Raw genomic sequence first — 20,856 nt, 5'->3', positions numbered from 1 at the left:
CTCCCACTAGCAAAGGAGAAAGGCCATCCATACATTTCTTCGATAATACTTTTATCAGCACTTATTTATAATGTGATACAAAAATGGGGGGAAAAAGAGAGAACTATGGACATGGACAACAGTGTGGTGATTGTGGGGGTGGAGGGGGATGGGTGGAGGTGGAAGACGCCCCAGAGGGGATAAAAGGTGATGGAAAAGAGAAAATAATGTAATGTAGTTTTCAGTTTTATACGCTATTTTCATTCACTGGACTATGAGTTCTTCAAGGACAATATATATTGTCCAGTATTTAATCTCTGGTACAAAGGAGGTGACCAATAAATGTCTATTGAATGAATGAATGAAGATGTATTAAAAATGAGTGCTTACTGAGCTTTTAATTTTGCATTTAGAATGCAGAGCACATTTTCAACTTACATAGTTGAGCAGCGGTTATGTTCTCAGGCTAGAGCTGGATGTCCAATACACTAGCCACCACCCACACGGGACTACTGAGCACTTTAAATGTAGCTAGTCCAAGTTAAGATGTGTTTTACACATCTAATATAAAATACATATTAGATTGCAAAGAGTACCAAAAAATCAATGTAAAAATATCTCAGTTTTGTATGTTAATTAAATGTTGAAATGACAATATTTTGCATATTTTGGGCTAAATAAAATTTATTATTAAAATTAATTTTACTTTTTAAAATAAGAACAATTATTTAGAAAATCACAGAGGTAGAAGTAATTTGTAGAAGAAATGGGCTTCGGAAACAAGTTATAGAGGAAAAGAAAGGGCCCTTGGAACTTAGAAGTGAGGAAGATAAAAGTGACACATCTAGGTGTAGCGGGTATGAAGGAGGGGAAGGGAAAGGCGCAGCAGACATGCTCCTAGGAGGGAGAATGCAATGGGGCCTCCTCCCTAAGGGTTTTCAGGGAGATTTTAGGGGAGGTCCCAGGGGAAGATCTCAATAGAATACTAGGCAGCTTTCCAGGTGTGTAATTTCAGGGTCAGAGTCTCCAGTGATTGACTGGCTGGTGCCAGGACAGGGAGTTATTATCCAATGCAGCTGGTCCTGAGGTCAGCCTTGCTGTTGCTTGTCAGTTTTTGCTGCTTTTCTCACCCTGGAGCTGAAATACAACTGAGGCCTAGGTGTTATCTCTAGGGAGGAAAGGTCAGGGGGTCTAAACCAATGACCTGTTTGTTTTTACTATTAGTATGGTTACTAGTAAATTTAAAAATTATACATACAGTTCACATTACATTTATATTGAACAGTGATGTTCTAAGAAAACAGTGATTCAAACTGAGGAATCACATTGTTAATACTAGTCTGAAATGGGGAGGGTATTCTCTCCTTAATGAGTGGAGATCAGAGTTGATTTACAGCTGGACTGGATACACATACACAGCTGGTTTTTGACTCTTGGCTAAAGGCAGTGGGCTTTATGATATGGTTGTTCAAGGTCGCAAACTCCCCAAACTTCCCTGGAGATTCCAATGTAGTAGCTTTACTGAAGGTTGGCAACTAGTGTAACTGGCTTGGTGGCTTTATCATTTAAAGAGCCTCCCTGAGAGTTTCTCTTTGCATTCCTAGAAGTCAGATCTTAGATCTTGGTGGTTGGAGCTAGGAGACTCAGCATAACTCATGTGTGCACACAGGGCTTGTATATGGGGCATCTGTCAGAAAGCTGCATTCTCTCTCTTCTGCTGCAACATAACCTCTGACTTTAAATAAAAGCCTTACTTTGAGTGTGCTCTGTGGAGTTTGGCAAGTCCTTTCAAATATATAAAATGGGGTAAACTTTGCAATGAACTATATAAGGCACTAAAGCATAATTTTATTATTTATTGAATTTTTATGCTTTAGGTGACTCTTAAGAGATTAAGAGAATTATCTATATGCCACATCCTTAAAGTATTAAAATTACTTTTATTTATGTGCACTTTATTTTTTCTTCAGCAATCCTTAATAGAATAAAAGTTCCCCAGTCACAGTTTATTCCTTGGTACATTTATTGATTGTACTGATGAATAAGCTCCAGAAACTAAATTTTAAAATGTCATTGCCTACAGTGGACACTTATTAATTTTGACCATCTAGCATCACCATTTCCTTTGAGAATCATCTGATTCTGGTGAAGATAATCATAGAAAATCTACTCTACAACCTCTCTCTCTCTCTCTCTCTCTCTCTCTCTCTCTCTCTCTCTCTCTCTCTCACACACACACACACACACACACACACTCACACACACACACACCGGTTACACAGCAGATTCTGTGGGGCCTTGGGCCAGCAAATCCCTTAACCATGGTAACTGCATGTGAGCCATGCCATGACTATCAAATTTCTCCCCTTCTAAACAATGAAAGCCCATCTATCATAGAAGAGAAACAGGCCAAAAGAGAGAGAGTAGCAGAGCTCACCACTTAGACTCCCCTCACAGAAATACAGATTTACAGCCCACCAAGACTAAATGACTTTGCAGAGTCAATAGACGGAACTAAATCTGGCTTAATTTCCACATATGCACAAAACCTTATACCTCATTCAATCCTGCTATTTTATAGATAATGTAACTAAGTCCCAGAGAACAGTAATGATCTCCACAAGGTTTTTTACATAAAGCAAAGCTAGAATTACATTCCAGGTTGTTTGATTGCCAGGGAAATGTTCTTTGATATTCATAAAAACTAAATTAAAGAGAGCTATCATTTTTTGGTCTGTTTTAGTTAATAAAAAAATCACATATTGAGTAATTTCAGACACAGAAATGGACACTTTCAAAAAATATTACTATCAACCATCTTGATACATATAATAAAAGTATCCTACATTATATCAGAAAATTCTTAAATGAATTCAAATTATTCTCCTTTGCTGGCCATTTTATCTCTATTGAAATAACTATGTCCCTCAGAATGAGTCCACTATCAAGCAACTTTAGCAATGAAGGATGTCATTCAAGGCTAATGACTGAACATAACTAGCAAATCTAGAGAACTATGTCATAATTCAATTATAGTTCCAACACTAGGACATCATTTCTCAAAGTGTATTTCATGGAACCTGAGAGAACCACAGATGTTCTATACATAAAAGATACTAAAATCAAATAGGTTAGGGAAAAGCCACATTAAATAAGTGAATATATAAACTAATATAAATAATAAATATTAAAAAATTAGTAATTGTAAAATATACTTTGGGGAATACTACACTAATCTAACTCTTTTGGTTCCACCTTACCAACTAAACGACATATCCAGATTTATATTTACTATAATCACATATATATAGCACGTCACAATTTCCAGGTACTTTCATTTTAATTATTATCTCTATGTAGAGAAGAGAATGCTGAGGTTCAGAAATGTTAACTGACTTCCCAAAGTGACAGAGCCAGAAACTATGGAATCAGGGCTTGATCACAAGTCTACTGGCTTCAAAACTCCATGTTAGGCTGATGTAACATTAGGTCTTCAAAAGAGATTCTTCAGGACATCTTAAGGTATTAACACTAAATATCGTATGGTAGGAGTCTTAAAGCACAATCGGTTACTGGCTATCAAGGTAAGTCTTTAAGAATAAGATACTTAATTATTAAATGGGTTTAAATATGAAAAAACTCAAATTGGACAACATTTTTAAAGTTTAGTACATTTAAACTAACTTACCATAACTGTTTGCTAGAAAGTAAGAGCAAGAGACCATAACACTTTAATTATTGAGGAAAAAACCCCTAAATTTAGTAATAGTAATGAGGGGGAAAAACCCTAAATTTTAATCCACCAAATTAGATATTTAGTATACTGAAAGTTATATATAACAAATATGGTATATATAAGATATGTGATACTTTATAATATAATAACATATTTTTGTACTTTAATGCACACAAGTGCACTTAGTTTTGCCACTGAACTCAGCTATCAACATAAATTTAACTTTGGTAGGTTACCTACCACTAGCAGTAAACATTACTAACTGATGGAAAGAATTCATATTTTATAAAGAATATTTCTGATCACCTACATTTTTAGACTACTATACTATGCAACAAATGCCACCCCACTTTTTAACACCTGCCACAGAAAAATTTTTCTTCACTTACATTTTGTTTGGATTCTAACATTGAAAAACATTAAATAAAATATTCTTTCTCTTGTTTGTTTAAAAATAATTTTAGCTAGTGATCCTCTTTTGCTAAGATACTACATACTCTGCAGAAACTTATTTATGCCACTTCTGAAAGTTGGCTTTCAAGGACATAGGTTTTTGGTATGAAAATAGGATCAAGATTAAATGGAAAAAACACCATTTGGCAACCATCACAGTAATAATTCAGCCAAGAAACACCATCAGATGCTAAAATCAGAAGGTAAAGTTTGATGAGGAACAGTATGTTTACAGTCCCAAAGTACTCCTTCAAATCAAAGTACTTACTGATTGCAAATACAAATAAAAACACTTATTATTAATTTCAAAGGGACAAAGAATAATGTTATAATGGAGAGACCTAGCAGACAGAAGTTTAATCAAAAGATCACACCAATATGTGACAAATCAAACACAAGTTCCACTTGAAAGGATGCAAAAAGAACACATCAATCCTTCTGGGATATTCCTGCCAAAAATGCGCGACCTGAATCCAATAATAAAAAACATCAGACAAAACCAAATTGAGGTATAGTCTATACAATAATTGACCTATATAATATTCAAAATTTGTCAGTTATGAAAGTCAAGAAAAGCTCAAAAACTGTTCTACATTGAAGAAGACTGAAGAAACATGACAACTAAATCTAATTTACATATAGATTCTTTTGAAAGAAGGCAAACCTTGGCCCAACTGGTGTGGCTCAGTGGTTGAGTGTCCATCTATGAACCAGGAGGTCACGGTTCAATTCCCAGTCAGGGCACATGCCAAGGTTGCAGGCTCGATCGCCAGTAGGGGGTGTACAGGAGGCAGCCGATCGATGACTCACCCTCATTAGCCGATTCATGACTCACTCTCATTACTGATGCCTCTATCTCTCTCTCTCTCCTTTCCTCTCTCTGAAATCAATAAAAACATATTTTTTTTAAAAAGGCAAACTTTGGTGATACAGTAAAATGCCCTTGGTGTGTAAGAAATAGATACTGGAATATTTGGGGGGGGGAGGAGTGTGAATGGGCAATAACTTGACCACTTCCTTTCAAATGATTCAAAAAATATTTTTGTACTATTCTTACCAAAAAAATTAGATAAAGTTAAAACTGAAAAACTAATATGAAGTATTGTTACTATCTTCAATAACTAGTTTCATTTTCTTCTGGATCTGACAGGTTTCTAAAAGATCATCTACTTTTTTTTTTTCTGGATTCCTAGGTTCCAGTGGATTTGGGAGAGCTTAAGATTTATGAGAATTAGGAACCTAGGCACTTAACAGAAGGAAGAAAGAAAATGTATTAAGAAAAAAATGGAACCTACTACCATTAGGTCTATCCTCTGGATACATGTACAAATAGATCTATAGCAAATATTAAATGTGTGCTTTTCCAGAAAGATGCCTGCTACCAAAAAGCAGTGGTAACATGTATCACAATATGTGGCTTCAAGAATTGCTAATTTTACCAGAAAACAGACAAGTCTGTTTTCCTTTATCCACAGGTAGATAAAAAAGGTTTTAAATTTTACTGTTTCTTTAATTTCTACATTGCAATATTTCAGAATGTACCAATTTTTTTAGAAGTAGGCATTCCTATTTTAAAGCAAACAATGAAATATTAGCAATAGCTACAAGTATATTCTTCAATATGCTACCATTTAAAAAAACAGTTTCTTTAATATGATTTCCCAGAATTTGCGGGTAAGAATTTCTAAGGGTGGGGTTGGAGAATGAAGATTGGTAAAGACAAATTCCTGGACTACACCAAAAACTCAAAGAAGGCCTTCATAATCTGTTTTTGATAAATCCCGCAACAGTATCTTCTTTCAGGTTTTGTAAATACTACTTGTGCAGAAAAGTGTCAACATAGCAGGCCTGAGACTGCTCTCTAGAAATGGCTTGCAACGTTAGCCCTTGGTTGGCATCTGGTAACCTGGCTTTTGAGATAGCTCCCACCATTCCCAGTCTGAAGGGTGGCACACTGTGCCTAAGTTATCTGTACAAACAATGTGGTTTACGATGAATTCCTGCTTTTCTTATGGGAGTCTGAAATTTTGGTATATACTAAAGCAGAAGGTGCCTACAAATTGATTTCAATAAAAACTCTGGACAAGTGAACTCACTAGTAGAAAACATTTCAGGCATGTGGTAATAACTCATTGTTAGGGGAATTAACCGTGTCTTGTGTGACCCCACTGGTAAAAGACCTTCAGATTTCACCCCGTGTGCCTTTTCTCTTTACTGATTTTGCTTTGCATTATTCTGCTGAGTCCTGTGAGACTTCCCAGCGAGTCATCAAACCCAGGGTAATCTTGGGAACCTCGACACTAATGTATAAAATTCCTTCTGCAGAGTTCCACGTATTTCAATAAACTGTTATATATACATTAACAACTTGCAAACTGATAACTTTAAGACAACTAAAGCTTAAAGGAAGGTCTATGTTAGTCACAAAATTATTTACTTTTTGAACGACTAGTAAAACAATATCCAAAAAATAATTTAACATTCATTTTCTCAAAGTTCAAATTAGCTATTTCAACTGCAAATATACTTAACTTGAGATTTTATTATATGGTTATTTCATATTATTTCTGTATGTTCGATTATTTTTAATTCCATCAAAATTAGATCTATCCTTTTCCTCAGAAACAAACAGAAAAATAAATCCAAATGCATACACAAAACAGTTTAGTCCATCACAATTTAGGTAGTGTTTAAAAGTGATACATTCTTACCATGTGGAGTGATTGTCTGTACAGGTTTAGCAGGGGACCTCACATTCCATATAGTCAAGGTGCCATCTGAGTGACTGCAAATAAATTGTTTTCCTTCATGATGCCAAGCCACAGAGTGGATAGCCTATAGAAAAGAGGTGAAGAATTCCATTTTTTAAAACAAAACTTTATTTAAACACCAAGCTATTCATAATTGGTATTGTAATTAATTTTCACTTAGAATATTTTGTATTTCTGAAACTGATGACAATATGTTAACCTTACATTCCTATAATAATTTAGCCCTCTAGTAATACAAATGAGAATTTAGTATTGACACCATTTTGATTCTTTTTACTTTATTTACTCCCTAAGCCAGCATAAGGAAGATATAATAGTGATGTGTGTGTTTGTGTGTATATTATAAAATTTAAGTCCAGGAAAACAAAATGTATTCTTATACTCTCTCAGAAAAAACTATACCTAAACAAATTACCAAGTAAGTAATTACAACCAATATTCCATGGAAAGACTAATTACATTGACATAGAACAAATTTTTTAAATTAACTAAAATTCTAAGAAAACAAAATGTAGATTTAGAGTTAAGATAATTAAAAATACCTCAAGTTGACCTTCTAAACATGTTATTTATTTCTCACAGTAAGTACTGAAGCAATTTTTAAAATCTGAAGAGACCCTCTTTTGACTAGAAATTTATTTTATATCTTTAAGTCAAAAAGGATCTGAAAAATATTTTTATATAACCAAGTATGTTTTCCTTCAATTTTTTGTTCTAATTATTTTATTTTTTTGCTTGCAAAAAAATTTTTTTGTCACTCTCCTAGATTCTTTAAATTACTTCTTTTCAGATCAAGATGATACACTTCTAGTTATTTATAGTCAATGAACTTTAAAAGCTGCCCTACTAGAGTGTCAGAACTGCAGAGTACAGCACAAAAACCATGTAATTAAAACTTAAGAGTTCCACTTATGTACAAAGTCAACATTTACTATGATTTCATTCAATGTTCACTCATTTGGATTCCTCATATGCTTATAAATTTAAGTTAAATGAAATAATTTAATACTATGCATCAGATTAAAAAATTTAAATGACAATGGATAAAGGACAATCAGAATTCTTCTAAATGCCAATATTTAACACAATGCTTTAGGTTCAAAGTATCTCTGAAATATTCTAAATAAAATCTTAAAACAGTAATAAATTTATTCCAAAATACATGACATTCCACAAACTCAATCTTAAAATAAGCAATCCCTTAAAGATGAATCATTTCTGCAAAAATATGAATAGTGCTAAGAAGCTATTCACAAAGGTATTTAAATCTATCTTTTAAAGTGATAAGGGAAATACAAGAGAGGTCTACATTGTTGTCTGAAACCCATAAATAAGAAAATTCTAATTATATACATAGATATGTACATTTTCATAAATATATATTATGTATAAATAGAAAACTAATATTTCTAACTTGCCAAAGAAAATAATATACATATTTATTTAAAAGTACCTTTTATTTATTAAGATAGTAAATTATTAAACATTCCAAAAATGAATACTAATTGTAGGGACCAGTGGTTCAGAATTATTCTGGATAACAATGAGAAAAATATTATAGAAAATACCCCACTAAAGAAAAAAACAAAATGAACTTTACATGCAATAAACATGAACAGGTTTTTCTATTATTTCTGCAATTTTCTAAATACAAATCAAACTTGATACATGATCTCACTGTTTCTAAAACTCTCTCTCTAATGCCAATATATATCATACTATATGTTACATATGGATGTACATAAGTGTAGTATAAGTATTTATTATATATTTTCATATAGCATATATATGACTATAATATACAAAGTATATGTATGTAATATATGCCACATATAAATTATATATGTATAAATCATACAGTTATACTTTTTCATTAGTGTTCTTGGGGAAATGAAGTAGAAATCTATGCAAACAAAATGGAAACAACAAATCTCAGTAACCAAATCTGTCACATGCTCAGAGTCAAAAGATGAGTTAGGAACAAACCGGAATAATTCACTGGAGAAGGTATGAGATATAAAGTAGAAAGCATTATTTGGGGTTGAAGAATTTTGTGTGTAAGTTGGCTTCTTTTTCCCCAAGAGAATATAAAATTTCCAGCAGATTCTAAAAAGGTTACATGATTTTTTTAAAATGGAAAACTATAGATAGAGATGATTAAGAGAAATGGGTAAGAGAGAGCTCAAGGGCAGAATAAATGGAAAGCAGAGGAGCATAATAAATGAGAGGTGTACAAAAGTTGTGGAAGAAGATGAATTCAGGGCAAAGAGAAAAAAATGGAGAGGAGGAGATAAGATGATATAGCTATTGAAATAAGCCACAAAGGAGCAGTATATAAAATTCCAAAAGTTCTTTAAAAGATGCAGTGTCTGACCAAAAAAATCTTAACTATAATAAAGCTCATGAAGCAGTTAATAGCTCAGGAGTGTCACCGTATTTTTATCTTTGGTAATTTTAAAAAAAGAACTGTCTACCCTGACACATTTTTTAAAAAGTAATATCTAATTATTACACTTGACAAAAGTACTACATATGATGCTTTCTGCTGTTCTTACCAAATAAGTGGATATCTTGAAGAATAATACTCTAGAAAGAGAATACGCTATTTATCAAATTTAACACTCACTAACCCAAAATAGTGGCAAAATTGAATAAATTCCCTACCTGCTGGTTTTGCAAATTAATCAATTATTAGAATCGCTTAACACTAAAAGTTGTATATATATATCTTAGTGCAGCTGCTCTTATGTTACACATATACTGATTAACATTTTTAGCAGACATCAGAAAAAATTTCTGTTCTTCTAGAAAAAAAGATTTATTTAATATTCAATTCAAAAGCAACACTGATTCCTAGTGTAATTATATATTATTGCTGAAACCCTTAGAAAAATGTGAACAAAATGATAACAGAAAAATAATTAATTTTATTATGTAGACTTTGATTTAATATTGAAAAGCTCTAGTTTTTTTTTGTTATTCTCATGTAATCAAATAATAAGGTAAATGCTTAGAGCACTGAATGAATTATTTCTTGCAGATATGAATAATCCATTAAATTGTGCAGCTTTGGCCCTAGTATTTTAACTTTTGAACATTTCAATATTAGTTCCACTATAGATGTATAGTAACACTATATAATTGAACAATATAATTACTGAAAAATACATTTTGTAAGATAGTTGATAAAATTATTACATGTTGAACATTCAATAATTTACAGTTTTTTTCTCTATCAAGATTTAAACAGGCATACATTACCACTCTGCAGTAATAGATTTAGGTCTTGCATGTCACTGACTGCTAACATTACACACACTATATTCCACCTGAAGAAGAGCAACAGCATTATCTATGAAGTAATCTTGCTAAAAGCAAAAAATGAACCTCAATTTGGTCAAGCCTCAGTAAACTATCCAATTTATAGGAAATAGGGTAAAAAAAAAAAAAAAGTTAAACAAATTGGGAATGCAGCCAGAAAAATCCATTTTTGGGGAGACATTCTTCAACAAATAAATGGCAAAAAAGAAGAAATAAGGTAAGGAAGTGAAAAGAGTGAGAGGAGAGGTCTACAGTTTAAGAGACTTAAAAGATTTATCAATCACAATTGATCTATATTTGGGTCTTAAAACAAGCAAACAATAAATGTCTACAGCATATTACGATCATTTGTATAAAAAAATACAATATTTATTAATTTGCTTGTAAATGTATAGCATACCTCTGCAAAAATACATGAAAAATTGGTAACACTGGTACCTGTGGTAAGAGAATTGAATGACCAAATGACAGGGTTGGGAAAGAGATTTTTTTATTATATCTTTTGAGCTATGTGAATATATTATCTAGTATAGAAAAAAATGTGTATATTGCGGTTACAAAGATTGCCTAAACTAAAATCACCAATTAAGTTCTTAGAAAAGCTGCTATGAACTAGGAAAATGACAAAATCTTTTGATTAGCAAAAATAATGTTATTACCTCATCGTACGTGTATCTGTAGTCACCTTTCTTTGATTTGAGGTCCCATAACACTACTGTTCCAGATTCATAGCCAATCAAAAGCTGTAATAAAAGAAAATGCCACTTTACCTAGGAATGATATTAATCACATGAAGCATTTATTTTCTGACAATAAAGATAACAATTATCATTAATATGTAAACGATATAAAATTATAATATAATTGAACATCTGCATTGCTAATTACTAATCACGTGGATGACAAATGAGAATACCACATTGCATATTTATATGCCTTTGATGGTTAGGGACTCAACATGTACTAGTTTTCTGAAAAAGAAAACTACCATTTTGAAGTCCTCAGTGTACATTTTTATTAATATAACATAATAAATTAGCAATAATAAATTAATATATTTATATGCTTTAGAGTTCACAAACTTTCCTAATTCAACATATTATCAGGTAATCTTATTTAAATAAATGAGATTAGTTCCAAATTATATCCAGTCTAGATCCTTCTCATGAGATTTAGACTCCTAATTTCAGTGGCCACATCTCTTATCTACTCAAGAAGAACCACAAAGTAAATGTGTCCAAAAGTGAATTCATCATTTTCTTCCCTACCCTCCTCTGGTATTCTCTGTTGCAGTGTCACTCTCATCATTCTTTACCTCAACTTTCATTAGGATCAAAGGCAAAAAACCTGGGGGTCATCTTAATGCTGGTTTTTCCCTCCATCAGATAAAACCAGGAAGTAATTTTAAAATTACATTCTATCATTTCTCTAATTTACTTTGCTCTTGCTCTTACTCTTGCTCTTGCTTTTGGTTCAAGACACAAAGATGTCTGGAGTGATCATTTATAAGGTATATAAGTGTCTAATCACTATGTTGTACACCTGAAACTAAATGAATATAATACTGTATGTCAATTATAACTGGGGGGAAAAAGACACAAATATCTCTTCTGGTCTCCTACTCTCCCTGATTCTAAGTCCTGCTCCTTTTTTAACCCATTCCATATTGTAGCCAGACTAATAGTTCTAAGGTGCAAACCTGATCATGTTATGTATGCTTTTATTTAAAACGTTTTTTAGGATGAAGTCCAAACTCAATAATATGACTTACAAGATTCGTCGTGGTCTGTCCTCTGCTTACCACTCCAGCTTCATCCATTACCACACACTTCGTACCCAATATACTCCAGTATATCTTTTAATTCATCGTCTCTCTTATCTTGAAGTCTTTGCACATGGTGTCTTCCTACCTAGGCCACTCTATCTGAATGTCATGTTCTACCTGACTAATTCTACTAATTCTTCAGATGTCCTTATAGCTACTACTTCCTCTGTGAAACCTTCCTTGACCTACCAAGTGTAAGTCATTGCCCTTCCTATGCTCTAACAGTGCTATGTACTATATTTAATCTGAAGGGTCACCACACAGTATAATAATGGCTTTTGTCTTATCTGAATTGTCTTTCAGACAATATTTAAGCAAGGATTGGTTTTATCTTGTTCACCACTGTACTTCTAACATAAGGCACAGGGTCTGATCTGTCATAGGTATTTAATCTTTGTGAATGAATAAATTTCAGAATGGAATGCATGTTCTTGCCTTATAAACTGTTCACTGTTTATCCAACTTCCGCTGTCCACCATCCCTGATCTGGGCATTTTCCAAATCTCAGTATTCCCTCTGCTTGAACCCCCTCCTCTTTTATCTACTAAGCAATGTTCTACTCATTTTTAAGTCTCAATTTAGTTGCTTCCTTGGGTAAGCCTACCCAATTCCTCTAGAAAAACAGAAATGCTCTTCTATGCTAGGACATGCATTTTCATCTATATGTCTCTAATAGCTGCCTAATATATATTAGACACTCAACTATTTGTTTAATGAATACATAAGTAATTAGTAGGTAGTTAATAATCATTTGTGTAATCTGAGATATGAACAAAGTTTGGGGAAGACCCAGTAATTTTAATGAAATAGCAATTTAGTAGATTTCAGACTACAGTGCATTTGAAGGGGCTAGTTACTGAAAATAACAAAACTGGTTTTCCCACCTTGGTAGGAGCATAGTTAATTTCCATAACCCAAACTCTTCTTTTCTAGGCAATCTTACATATATACACCTTCTGGGAAAAACTGGTATTTATTTCCTTTACCTTTTCCTAGTCCTTCCAAATATCTTGGATATGTGATTATGTCATTTTCTAACAGGGGAAGAGAAGAACTTCAGAAATAAAAAGAGATGAAAAAAGATAAAATTTAAGAATTGATGTACAGTGTAAACAACACTGGATTGTTCAGGTCACCAGTAACCTTACCTCTCATCTTAGATCTGCCACTTAGTAGCCATATAACTTTACAGAAAAAATTTTACCCCTCCAAGATCTTAGTAACATTAAAGGGTTATAGTACACATGAACCCTTTAAGTCTGCTCTAACACCCTAAGTTGTAAGAAATCTGTGCCAACTGGTTAGACTTTCATCTCCACAATCTCCTAAATATTAAAAAATAGAAGACCTAACTTAAAAATACAGTACCTAAACTTGGAAGATTCTTTCAATGCTTATTCCTACTAGAATATTTTATAACTCAGAGATGTTAAGTGATTTATTTAGTGTTGACTAGTTTCCTTTTAACTTACTCTCTCATAAAAAGCATCAGTGGGGTACACTGAATATACACACAGCTCTCTACAACATCAATAGCTGATCTATATCTTACAAAGAAAATGAAGTATAATGGAGAGGACTCTGGTGTTGAAATCAGAGAAATCAGTATTCAAAATCCCAGCTCTACCAATATCTCATTTTGTACCTCTTGACTACATAGTATCACAAAGTCTCTGCCTCATCATCTGTAAAATAGGGAAGATATCTCACCTAAATTTGCTTGGGGGATCAAGTGAAATACTGTATATAATGTGATAAGTATAGTGCCTGAAACAAAGTAAAATTCAATAAACAGCAGTCAATATAATCTATTTTAGCATCTTAGTATTTCAAAAATGTTTGAATGAGATTAACTCTGGGAATTAAGGAAACTAATATATAGGTTTCAAAAAATGAGGATGATATAAACAGTTATATATTATCTATGCAATGGATTAAGTATATTATATATTGGGCAGTTACTACTTACATTATACATTGAGTACTATGAGAAATATAAACTTACATAAATATTATCTTTGTGTTCACAGTGTTTTCAAGTTGACATATACACAAATTTCTAATACAAGGCAACATATGGTGGTAAATACTGTAAAGCTTACACAAATAACATGCTAGTGAATTTGGAAGTGGGAGAGAGCATTTTCTATCAGAATGATTAGGAAAAATATCACACAAAAATATATTTAATCTGAGCCTTAAAATGGGGATAGGCATTCATGGGAGAGAGAATATCATTAAATAGAACTACTACCTGAAAGAATTCCAAACAGGGATTCATATAAACAAGACATGGAGGCAGCAAAGAGCAGCTCACATTTGGGAATCACTAATTATTTGCTTTAATATAGTATTTAGGTAAAGATGTTCTGAAAGATAATGAAGCTCAAGGCTATTTTTAAGGGAAATTTGTTAGTGCAGAACCACTGAAAGTTTTAGAAGAGGAGAGAAGATTAAAATGGCACCCTGGGAAGACTGAAACAGAAATGATTCACGAATGGGTTGGAATGCCTTTAACTGCCTTGGCCCTAATGAGATGGAACAGAAAAGAGACATTGCAAAGGAAGGATTTAAATGACTTAGTGACCAATTTGAAGCAGAAGGAAGGAAAGTTTTCAATTCTCCCCTACCATGCCTCTCTCACCCAAAGGCTTTCCTTTCAAACAAGTATCTTATACCAAAGAAAATATAAGTGAAGATACGGGTCACTGTAACTTGCTTCACGTAGTTTCTCTCAAAACATACAATTCTGTAATTAAATATATTTTTTTATTGATTTCAGAGAGAGGAAGGGAGAGGGGGAGAGAGAAACATCAATGACGAGAGTCACTGATCTGCTGACTCCTGTACATCCCCTGCTGGGGATCAAGCCCACAACCCTGGGATGTGCCAATTTTGTAATTGTAAGCCAACTCCAGTACAGCTACCCTTTTGTTTTCCCAGTGGCAAATAAGAGAAGAGTGTTAAACAACCTATAGGCTTGACCGCTCCCACTAAGTGAGGAAAGAAAAAACCTGGGTAAACGTCACAAAATTCATGTTTCATTTCACTGATTTCTGATACTGACAGAATTCCCTGGTATTTACATAGGCTAACATCATAAAATTATATACGTAGACATTCTACCCTTAAATAGAACTACCTGAAAGATTGGTTGGATTAGAAAATAGAAATTCATGGAAAAGGAATTATTATTTTAATATATATTTAACAAAACGAAATTAACAATAGCTGGATAATGACTGCATAAAACTGGTTTTTGAGTATAAAAAATTAAGTAACATTTTAAAAATTTCTACATTATTAATCTAAGCTATTTATAAAGAAAATTTAGGGAAGATAAGATATAGAGACAACTCTAACATATGATTTTATAATAACTGCTACAAAGACTGTGCAAATAAAGTGCTAAAAAGAATTCAAAACCAAAACAGGTTTTGTGAGGATAAAGAGAAAATCTGGGGAAATATTTTGAAGAAGCAAAAATAAATTAATAACCTTTAATTGTTTCTATTAATCTTAACTTTTTTAAGGGTGTTTTTTTTCCTTTAAAATTGTAAATGATTCTAATTCTTTCACTTGCTTTTCATAATGTATAAACAAGCCATACAACCTTTGTTAGTAACCTCATCTTTGCAAGGTGTGTCTTGAATAGTTTGTATATTAAAAAAAAATCATACATTTAGGTAATAAATATATTGTTTAGAAAAAAATTCTACCTTTCCTTCATCCATTGGATTATCACTTATATGGACAACAGGTCCTGGATGAGATTTAGATGACCTAAAAAAGAAAAAGTTAAGATTTTTTTGGTCAGCTAAAATTTTTAATACAATTTTATATGCATCACAATAAGAATAATGAATGGAAAATAAAGATATATTTATAAAGGATGTAAACATTTCAGTATGAGATCAATATATAATAGATGTTTAGCTCTTACTATGAATCAAAATAGAAATCGAAGGAAAAACAGTGACTATGAAGTTGATATAAGCAAAATTTACAATTAAGTACACTGTGTATAGGAAAGAATCTTCAATTTAGTATTTTAGTACAGAAAATCTATTCTCATATAGAATTCTCAGAGTTAATATTTTACAATAAAGCAGCATCTAAAATATTGCTATCTTATTTTACTTAATTCTAGCCTCCAATTAGGGCATCTTACCCAGTTTCATAGTGCATACCAAAAATAGAAAAAATTCTATTATGTTTTAAAAAAATATATTCAACAGAAGTAATGTCACCTACACTTGTTCAGAGAAAAAGAAGTCGTTCAGATAAGAATGTAGAAGGGTTGAAAGACCAGTCGACTTCATGAGAACCATTTGTGAAACCACACTAACACCTACACTAGACCTACCCACTAGATGCTGTCATCAACTCAAACAACAGACCACAAAAAGCCACACCTTTTATCAAGGGACTGAGATATGATGATAATGTTCCTGACACAGGAAGGAAAACCAGGCTTAATACACTATTACAGCTGCACATACAACTACTTAAGAGATATGCCACAAGTTTATCGTTATGTCAAACAGATATAAAATCTGTAGAGTGCAAAAATTGGATTTGCTTAAAAACAGGAACAAAAAGAAACTGAATATAAATCTAGCTCATTTCCTTACATTTTGATTTTTATGTCTAAACTATATAAGAAAAAACTAAGAGAAATAAGATTCTAAGACAAGAGTAAAAAGTTAGCACTAAAAGTTGGAATTCTTAAGGCCCTCCAATTCACCCAGTTTTTATTGTTATTGTAGAATAAAAACAATCATCATTATATCAAAACTAAGGAAACTTAACTGTTAAATTACTTTTGCAATGTTACATGGCAAACATTTAGATTACATTTGTTAATTATTAAAACATATCAAGCAGCAACACTGGTTGCAACCCATTAGTGAGTCATAAAATCAATTTAGTGGGGCATGACAAGCATTTGAAATAAAAAGAATTACAAGATCATTGGTTAATCTCTTCCTGCCTGCCCCCTCCCCCTTCCCTCTGAAATAGGTCAGTCTGTTGCATGTTTCAATGTCTCTAGATATTTTTTGTTTGTCAGTTTATTTGTTCATTAGATTCCACATATAAGTGAGATCATGTGATACCTGTCTTTTTCTGACTGGCTTATTTCGCATAGCTTAATAGTGGGGGGAAGGCCTGGGGAGAGGGCCGGAGTGGGGTTGAGTGGGTCAACGGGGGGGTAAAAAAGGGGACATACGTAATAATTTCAACAATAAAAATCAATTTAAACAAACAAGCAAAAGAATTACAAGATAAAAAAAAGAGAGAACTCATGGACATGGATAGCAGTGTGGTGATTGCAGGGGAGGAGGAGAGGGAGGAAAGGAGGAAGGGAGGAGGGGAGGGAGGGAGGAAGGGAGGGAGGGGGTGGAGGTGGAAGAGGGCAGAGGGGATAAATGGTGATGGGGGGGGAGACAAAAAGCGTTTTTTTCACCTAGTAAGAATAATTTTTCATTAAACTTGTGCTACAGGTTTATATATATGTGAACACATGCATATGGAATAAGTGTGTATATATCCCTACATACAGGGTGGGTAAAAGTAGCTTTACAGTTGTTTGTATGGAAAATAATACAATAATTAATAAAAAATAATACAAGAATGCACTGTTTCATGTACTCACAACTGTAACCCTGCTTTTGCCTGCCCCTGTATATAAAGCATTTAAATGTACAAACTGACAATAGGACAATACTTACAAAACATTAATCTATATTTAATATCAAGAATGTCTGACAGATATTTAATTCAACATGAATTTAACAGTTAGCTATTATATATTATCATATATAGTACTGATACTTTGAGATACATAATATTTGCTCAAACTCACAGTTCAATGGCTTTATTCCACATAATGACGTAGCCTGAGAGCGTGAAGGACTCCACATTGACAATATGTATGTTTCCTCGTTCAGTGCCCACATAGAGCCACTTACTCTGGAAAGGCAAATGGCAAAATGTAACCCTGCAAGAGAACATATATTTTTAAAAAATTTTTAATGCCTGGTATATTTTATTAATTGTATTTGAGTGTTATTCATGATATACATATAACTTATGAAAATAGATACACAACCATCAGATTTACCTATTCACTGTGATTAATATTTAATTATACTAACTATGATAAACCATCAGATTTATCTACTCATTGTGATTAATATTTAATTATGCTAACTAAACTTATGCTTATTCAAATATAAGGCCTTACAGTAAGTAAATAGCATTGCATGATAGGAGAAGGTAAGTTTTGAAATTAGAGCAGTTATCCCTCAGTATCTTTGGGGGATCCTGCAACCAATTCCCTGAGGATACCAAAATCCATGGATGCTCAAGGCCCTCATATAAAATGGCATATTTGCATATAACCTATACAATTCTCCATTACATTTTAAAACATCTCTAGATTACTTATAATACTTAATACAGTGTAAATGCTATGTAAATAGCTGTTATACTGTATTGTTCAGAGAATAATAAGAAAAAATATGTACATGTTCAGTACTGATGCAACCACCACTGTAGGCCTTTTACTTCCCTGAATATTTTCAATCTGCAGCTGGTTGAATAGGCAGATGTAAAACCCTGGACACAGATCCCATTGATATGTAGGGCCAACTATATGTTTCGAACTTGACCACATGATCCACTAACTGTATTACTTTAGGCATAGCACATTTAACCTGTAAGCAACAAACTATGAGTGCAAAACCCGCATTACCCCCGCTTACTACTCTATTTCTCAGGAGTTATTAAACACTAGTATCTCTCAGGATTGATCCATGCATACTTTCCTTCCAAGAAAAATGGTCTTCCCATATTTTTCTTTTGTTCAAGTTTCAGTTCAAATACCACCTTCACTCAAATTGATATCCCAATATTTTTGTATGTCTATCAGGCTTGCCTTGTAAGAGAGTTACAGTCTACTCTCCTTGATAACTTGTAAGCCTCTGGAAGGGCAGAGATCCTCTGCACTCAGGCTTAAACAATGCTATTGGAATATAATTGAACTATTGCCTCCTATGTTCTGATTAAATGAGAGGCATTCATTGACAAATTATGATAATTTACATGCATGTATTATATTCTTTATCATCCCAACAACTTCAAATATTTTCTGTATCAGCACATTTGATTTCAAGGCAAAGAATGGAAACTACCTTGTCTTTTTAGTAGTGCTTATTTTTAGAAAAAAAAAGATAGTATGTTATGAAACCATATAATCCTCGTCTTTTCAGATTCTAATTTTCTCTCTCAAAATAGACTTTAAATTCCAATGGACTAGCACTTAGAATAATACACTGATAATAATCACTGCTAGACTGTCAATACTCACACTAGGCACTAGGCAAGATACAGCATACAGAACATTTGCTATTCCCATTAACACAAAATTTCATTACCGAGAATTTTCTAGATGAAAACATTTATCAAATAAATGTACATGCAACTCATGGTCTCACTATATTCTACAGATAATGCTTAAATACTTAAGATTCACTGTCTGTATATTCTATTGAATGTTTTATAAGATAACATGTCATCTTTCTAAAGGATTTATATATATTTAGCAGAGCACAGAAATATCTACTGACTCAAAAAATCATTTTATAGTACCTTATTACCTCACAAGGCAGTAAGTTCACAGTCTCATTCTGAAAATTTTAGGGCCATTTAGGCTTCAGAATTCAGAATTTTCTAGATTTTAGAAAGGTACATAATCCATGTTATATATTACTGAATATGGGGGGAGCATCTCATAAACAGGGAATATTTTTGTGGTATAATTATAGGCAGTTTAATTAATTAATTAATTTATTTATTTTAAAAAATATCTTTATTGATTTCAGAGAAAGGAAGGGAGAGGGAGAGAGAAAGATGAAACATCAATGATGAGAGAGTTGTCACTGATCAGCTGCCTTCTGCACACCCCGGAATCGGGACTGAGCCCACAACCTGGGCATGTTCCCTGACCGGGAATCGAACCTCGATCTCCTGCATCCTAGGGCGACGCTCAACCATTGTGCCATGCCCGGCCAGGCTCGGCAGTTTATTTTAATTGATATAACTGCCAGGTAACATTATATTAGTTTTAGATGTACAACATAATGATTCCATGTATGCATATACTGTGAAATGACCAACACAATAAATCTAGCTAACATCTATCACCACACATATAGTTAGAAATCTTCTTGGGATGAGTACATTGAAGATCTATTCTCTTAGCAAGTTCTAAATATACAATACAGTATTACTAACTATAGTCACTGGCAGTTTCTTAAAAAATTAAACATACATCTGTAATATGATCAGCCCACTCCATTCGTATGTAGTTACTCAAAGAAAGGAAAGCATATGCCTATAACAAGACTTGTATACAAATGTTCATAGCAGCTTTGTAATAGCCAAAAATGGAAAACAATCCCAATGTCCACGTCCATTAACAAGTAAATGGATTAACAAACTGGGTAATGTACTTAGGATACTATTCAGAGGTAAAAACAAACAAACAAAAAAACTACTGATACATGAAACAACGATGACTCTCAAAATCCTTATGATGAATGAAAGCCAGAAAAACAAGGGCGTACTGTATGATTCCATTTATACATAATTTATATGCAATAGAAAATGAAAACTTATATACTGTTAACAAAAAACAGATTGAAGGTTTCCTGGAGATTACGGAGGTAGAGGCTAGTAACAGAGAGACAAGGGAAATTCCTGTTCAA

The 20,856-nt window shown here is 32.9% G+C and overlaps 1 protein-coding gene across 8 annotated transcripts in view; it reads right to left on the bottom strand.

The window, feature by feature from the left end:
* Positions 1-20,856, bottom strand: part of STXBP5 (syntaxin binding protein 5) — a 132,559-nt gene that overhangs the window by 75,575 nt on the left and 36,128 nt on the right. For all 8 annotated transcript variants that reach the window (XM_081141388.1, XM_081141381.1, XM_081141383.1 and 5 more), the window contains exons 5-8: positions 17,952-18,086; positions 15,805-15,868; positions 10,920-11,003; positions 6,880-7,003 (exon numbers count right to left, since the gene is read on the bottom strand). In XM_081141388.1, the coding sequence (XP_080997514.1) occupies positions 6,880-7,003; positions 10,920-11,003; positions 15,805-15,868; positions 17,952-18,086 (407 nt within the window). The remainder of the gene's footprint in view (positions 1-6,879; positions 7,004-10,919; positions 11,004-15,804; positions 15,869-17,951; positions 18,087-20,856) is intronic.

This window comes from Miniopterus schreibersii (genome assembly GCF_964146895.1).
Source record: "Miniopterus schreibersii genome assembly, chromosome: 6".
Lineage (NCBI taxonomy): Eukaryota > Metazoa > Chordata > Mammalia > Chiroptera > Miniopteridae > Miniopterus > Miniopterus schreibersii.
The sequence above is the reverse complement of the archived record's forward strand: the minus strand, read 5'-3'. Positions and strand labels throughout refer to the sequence as shown.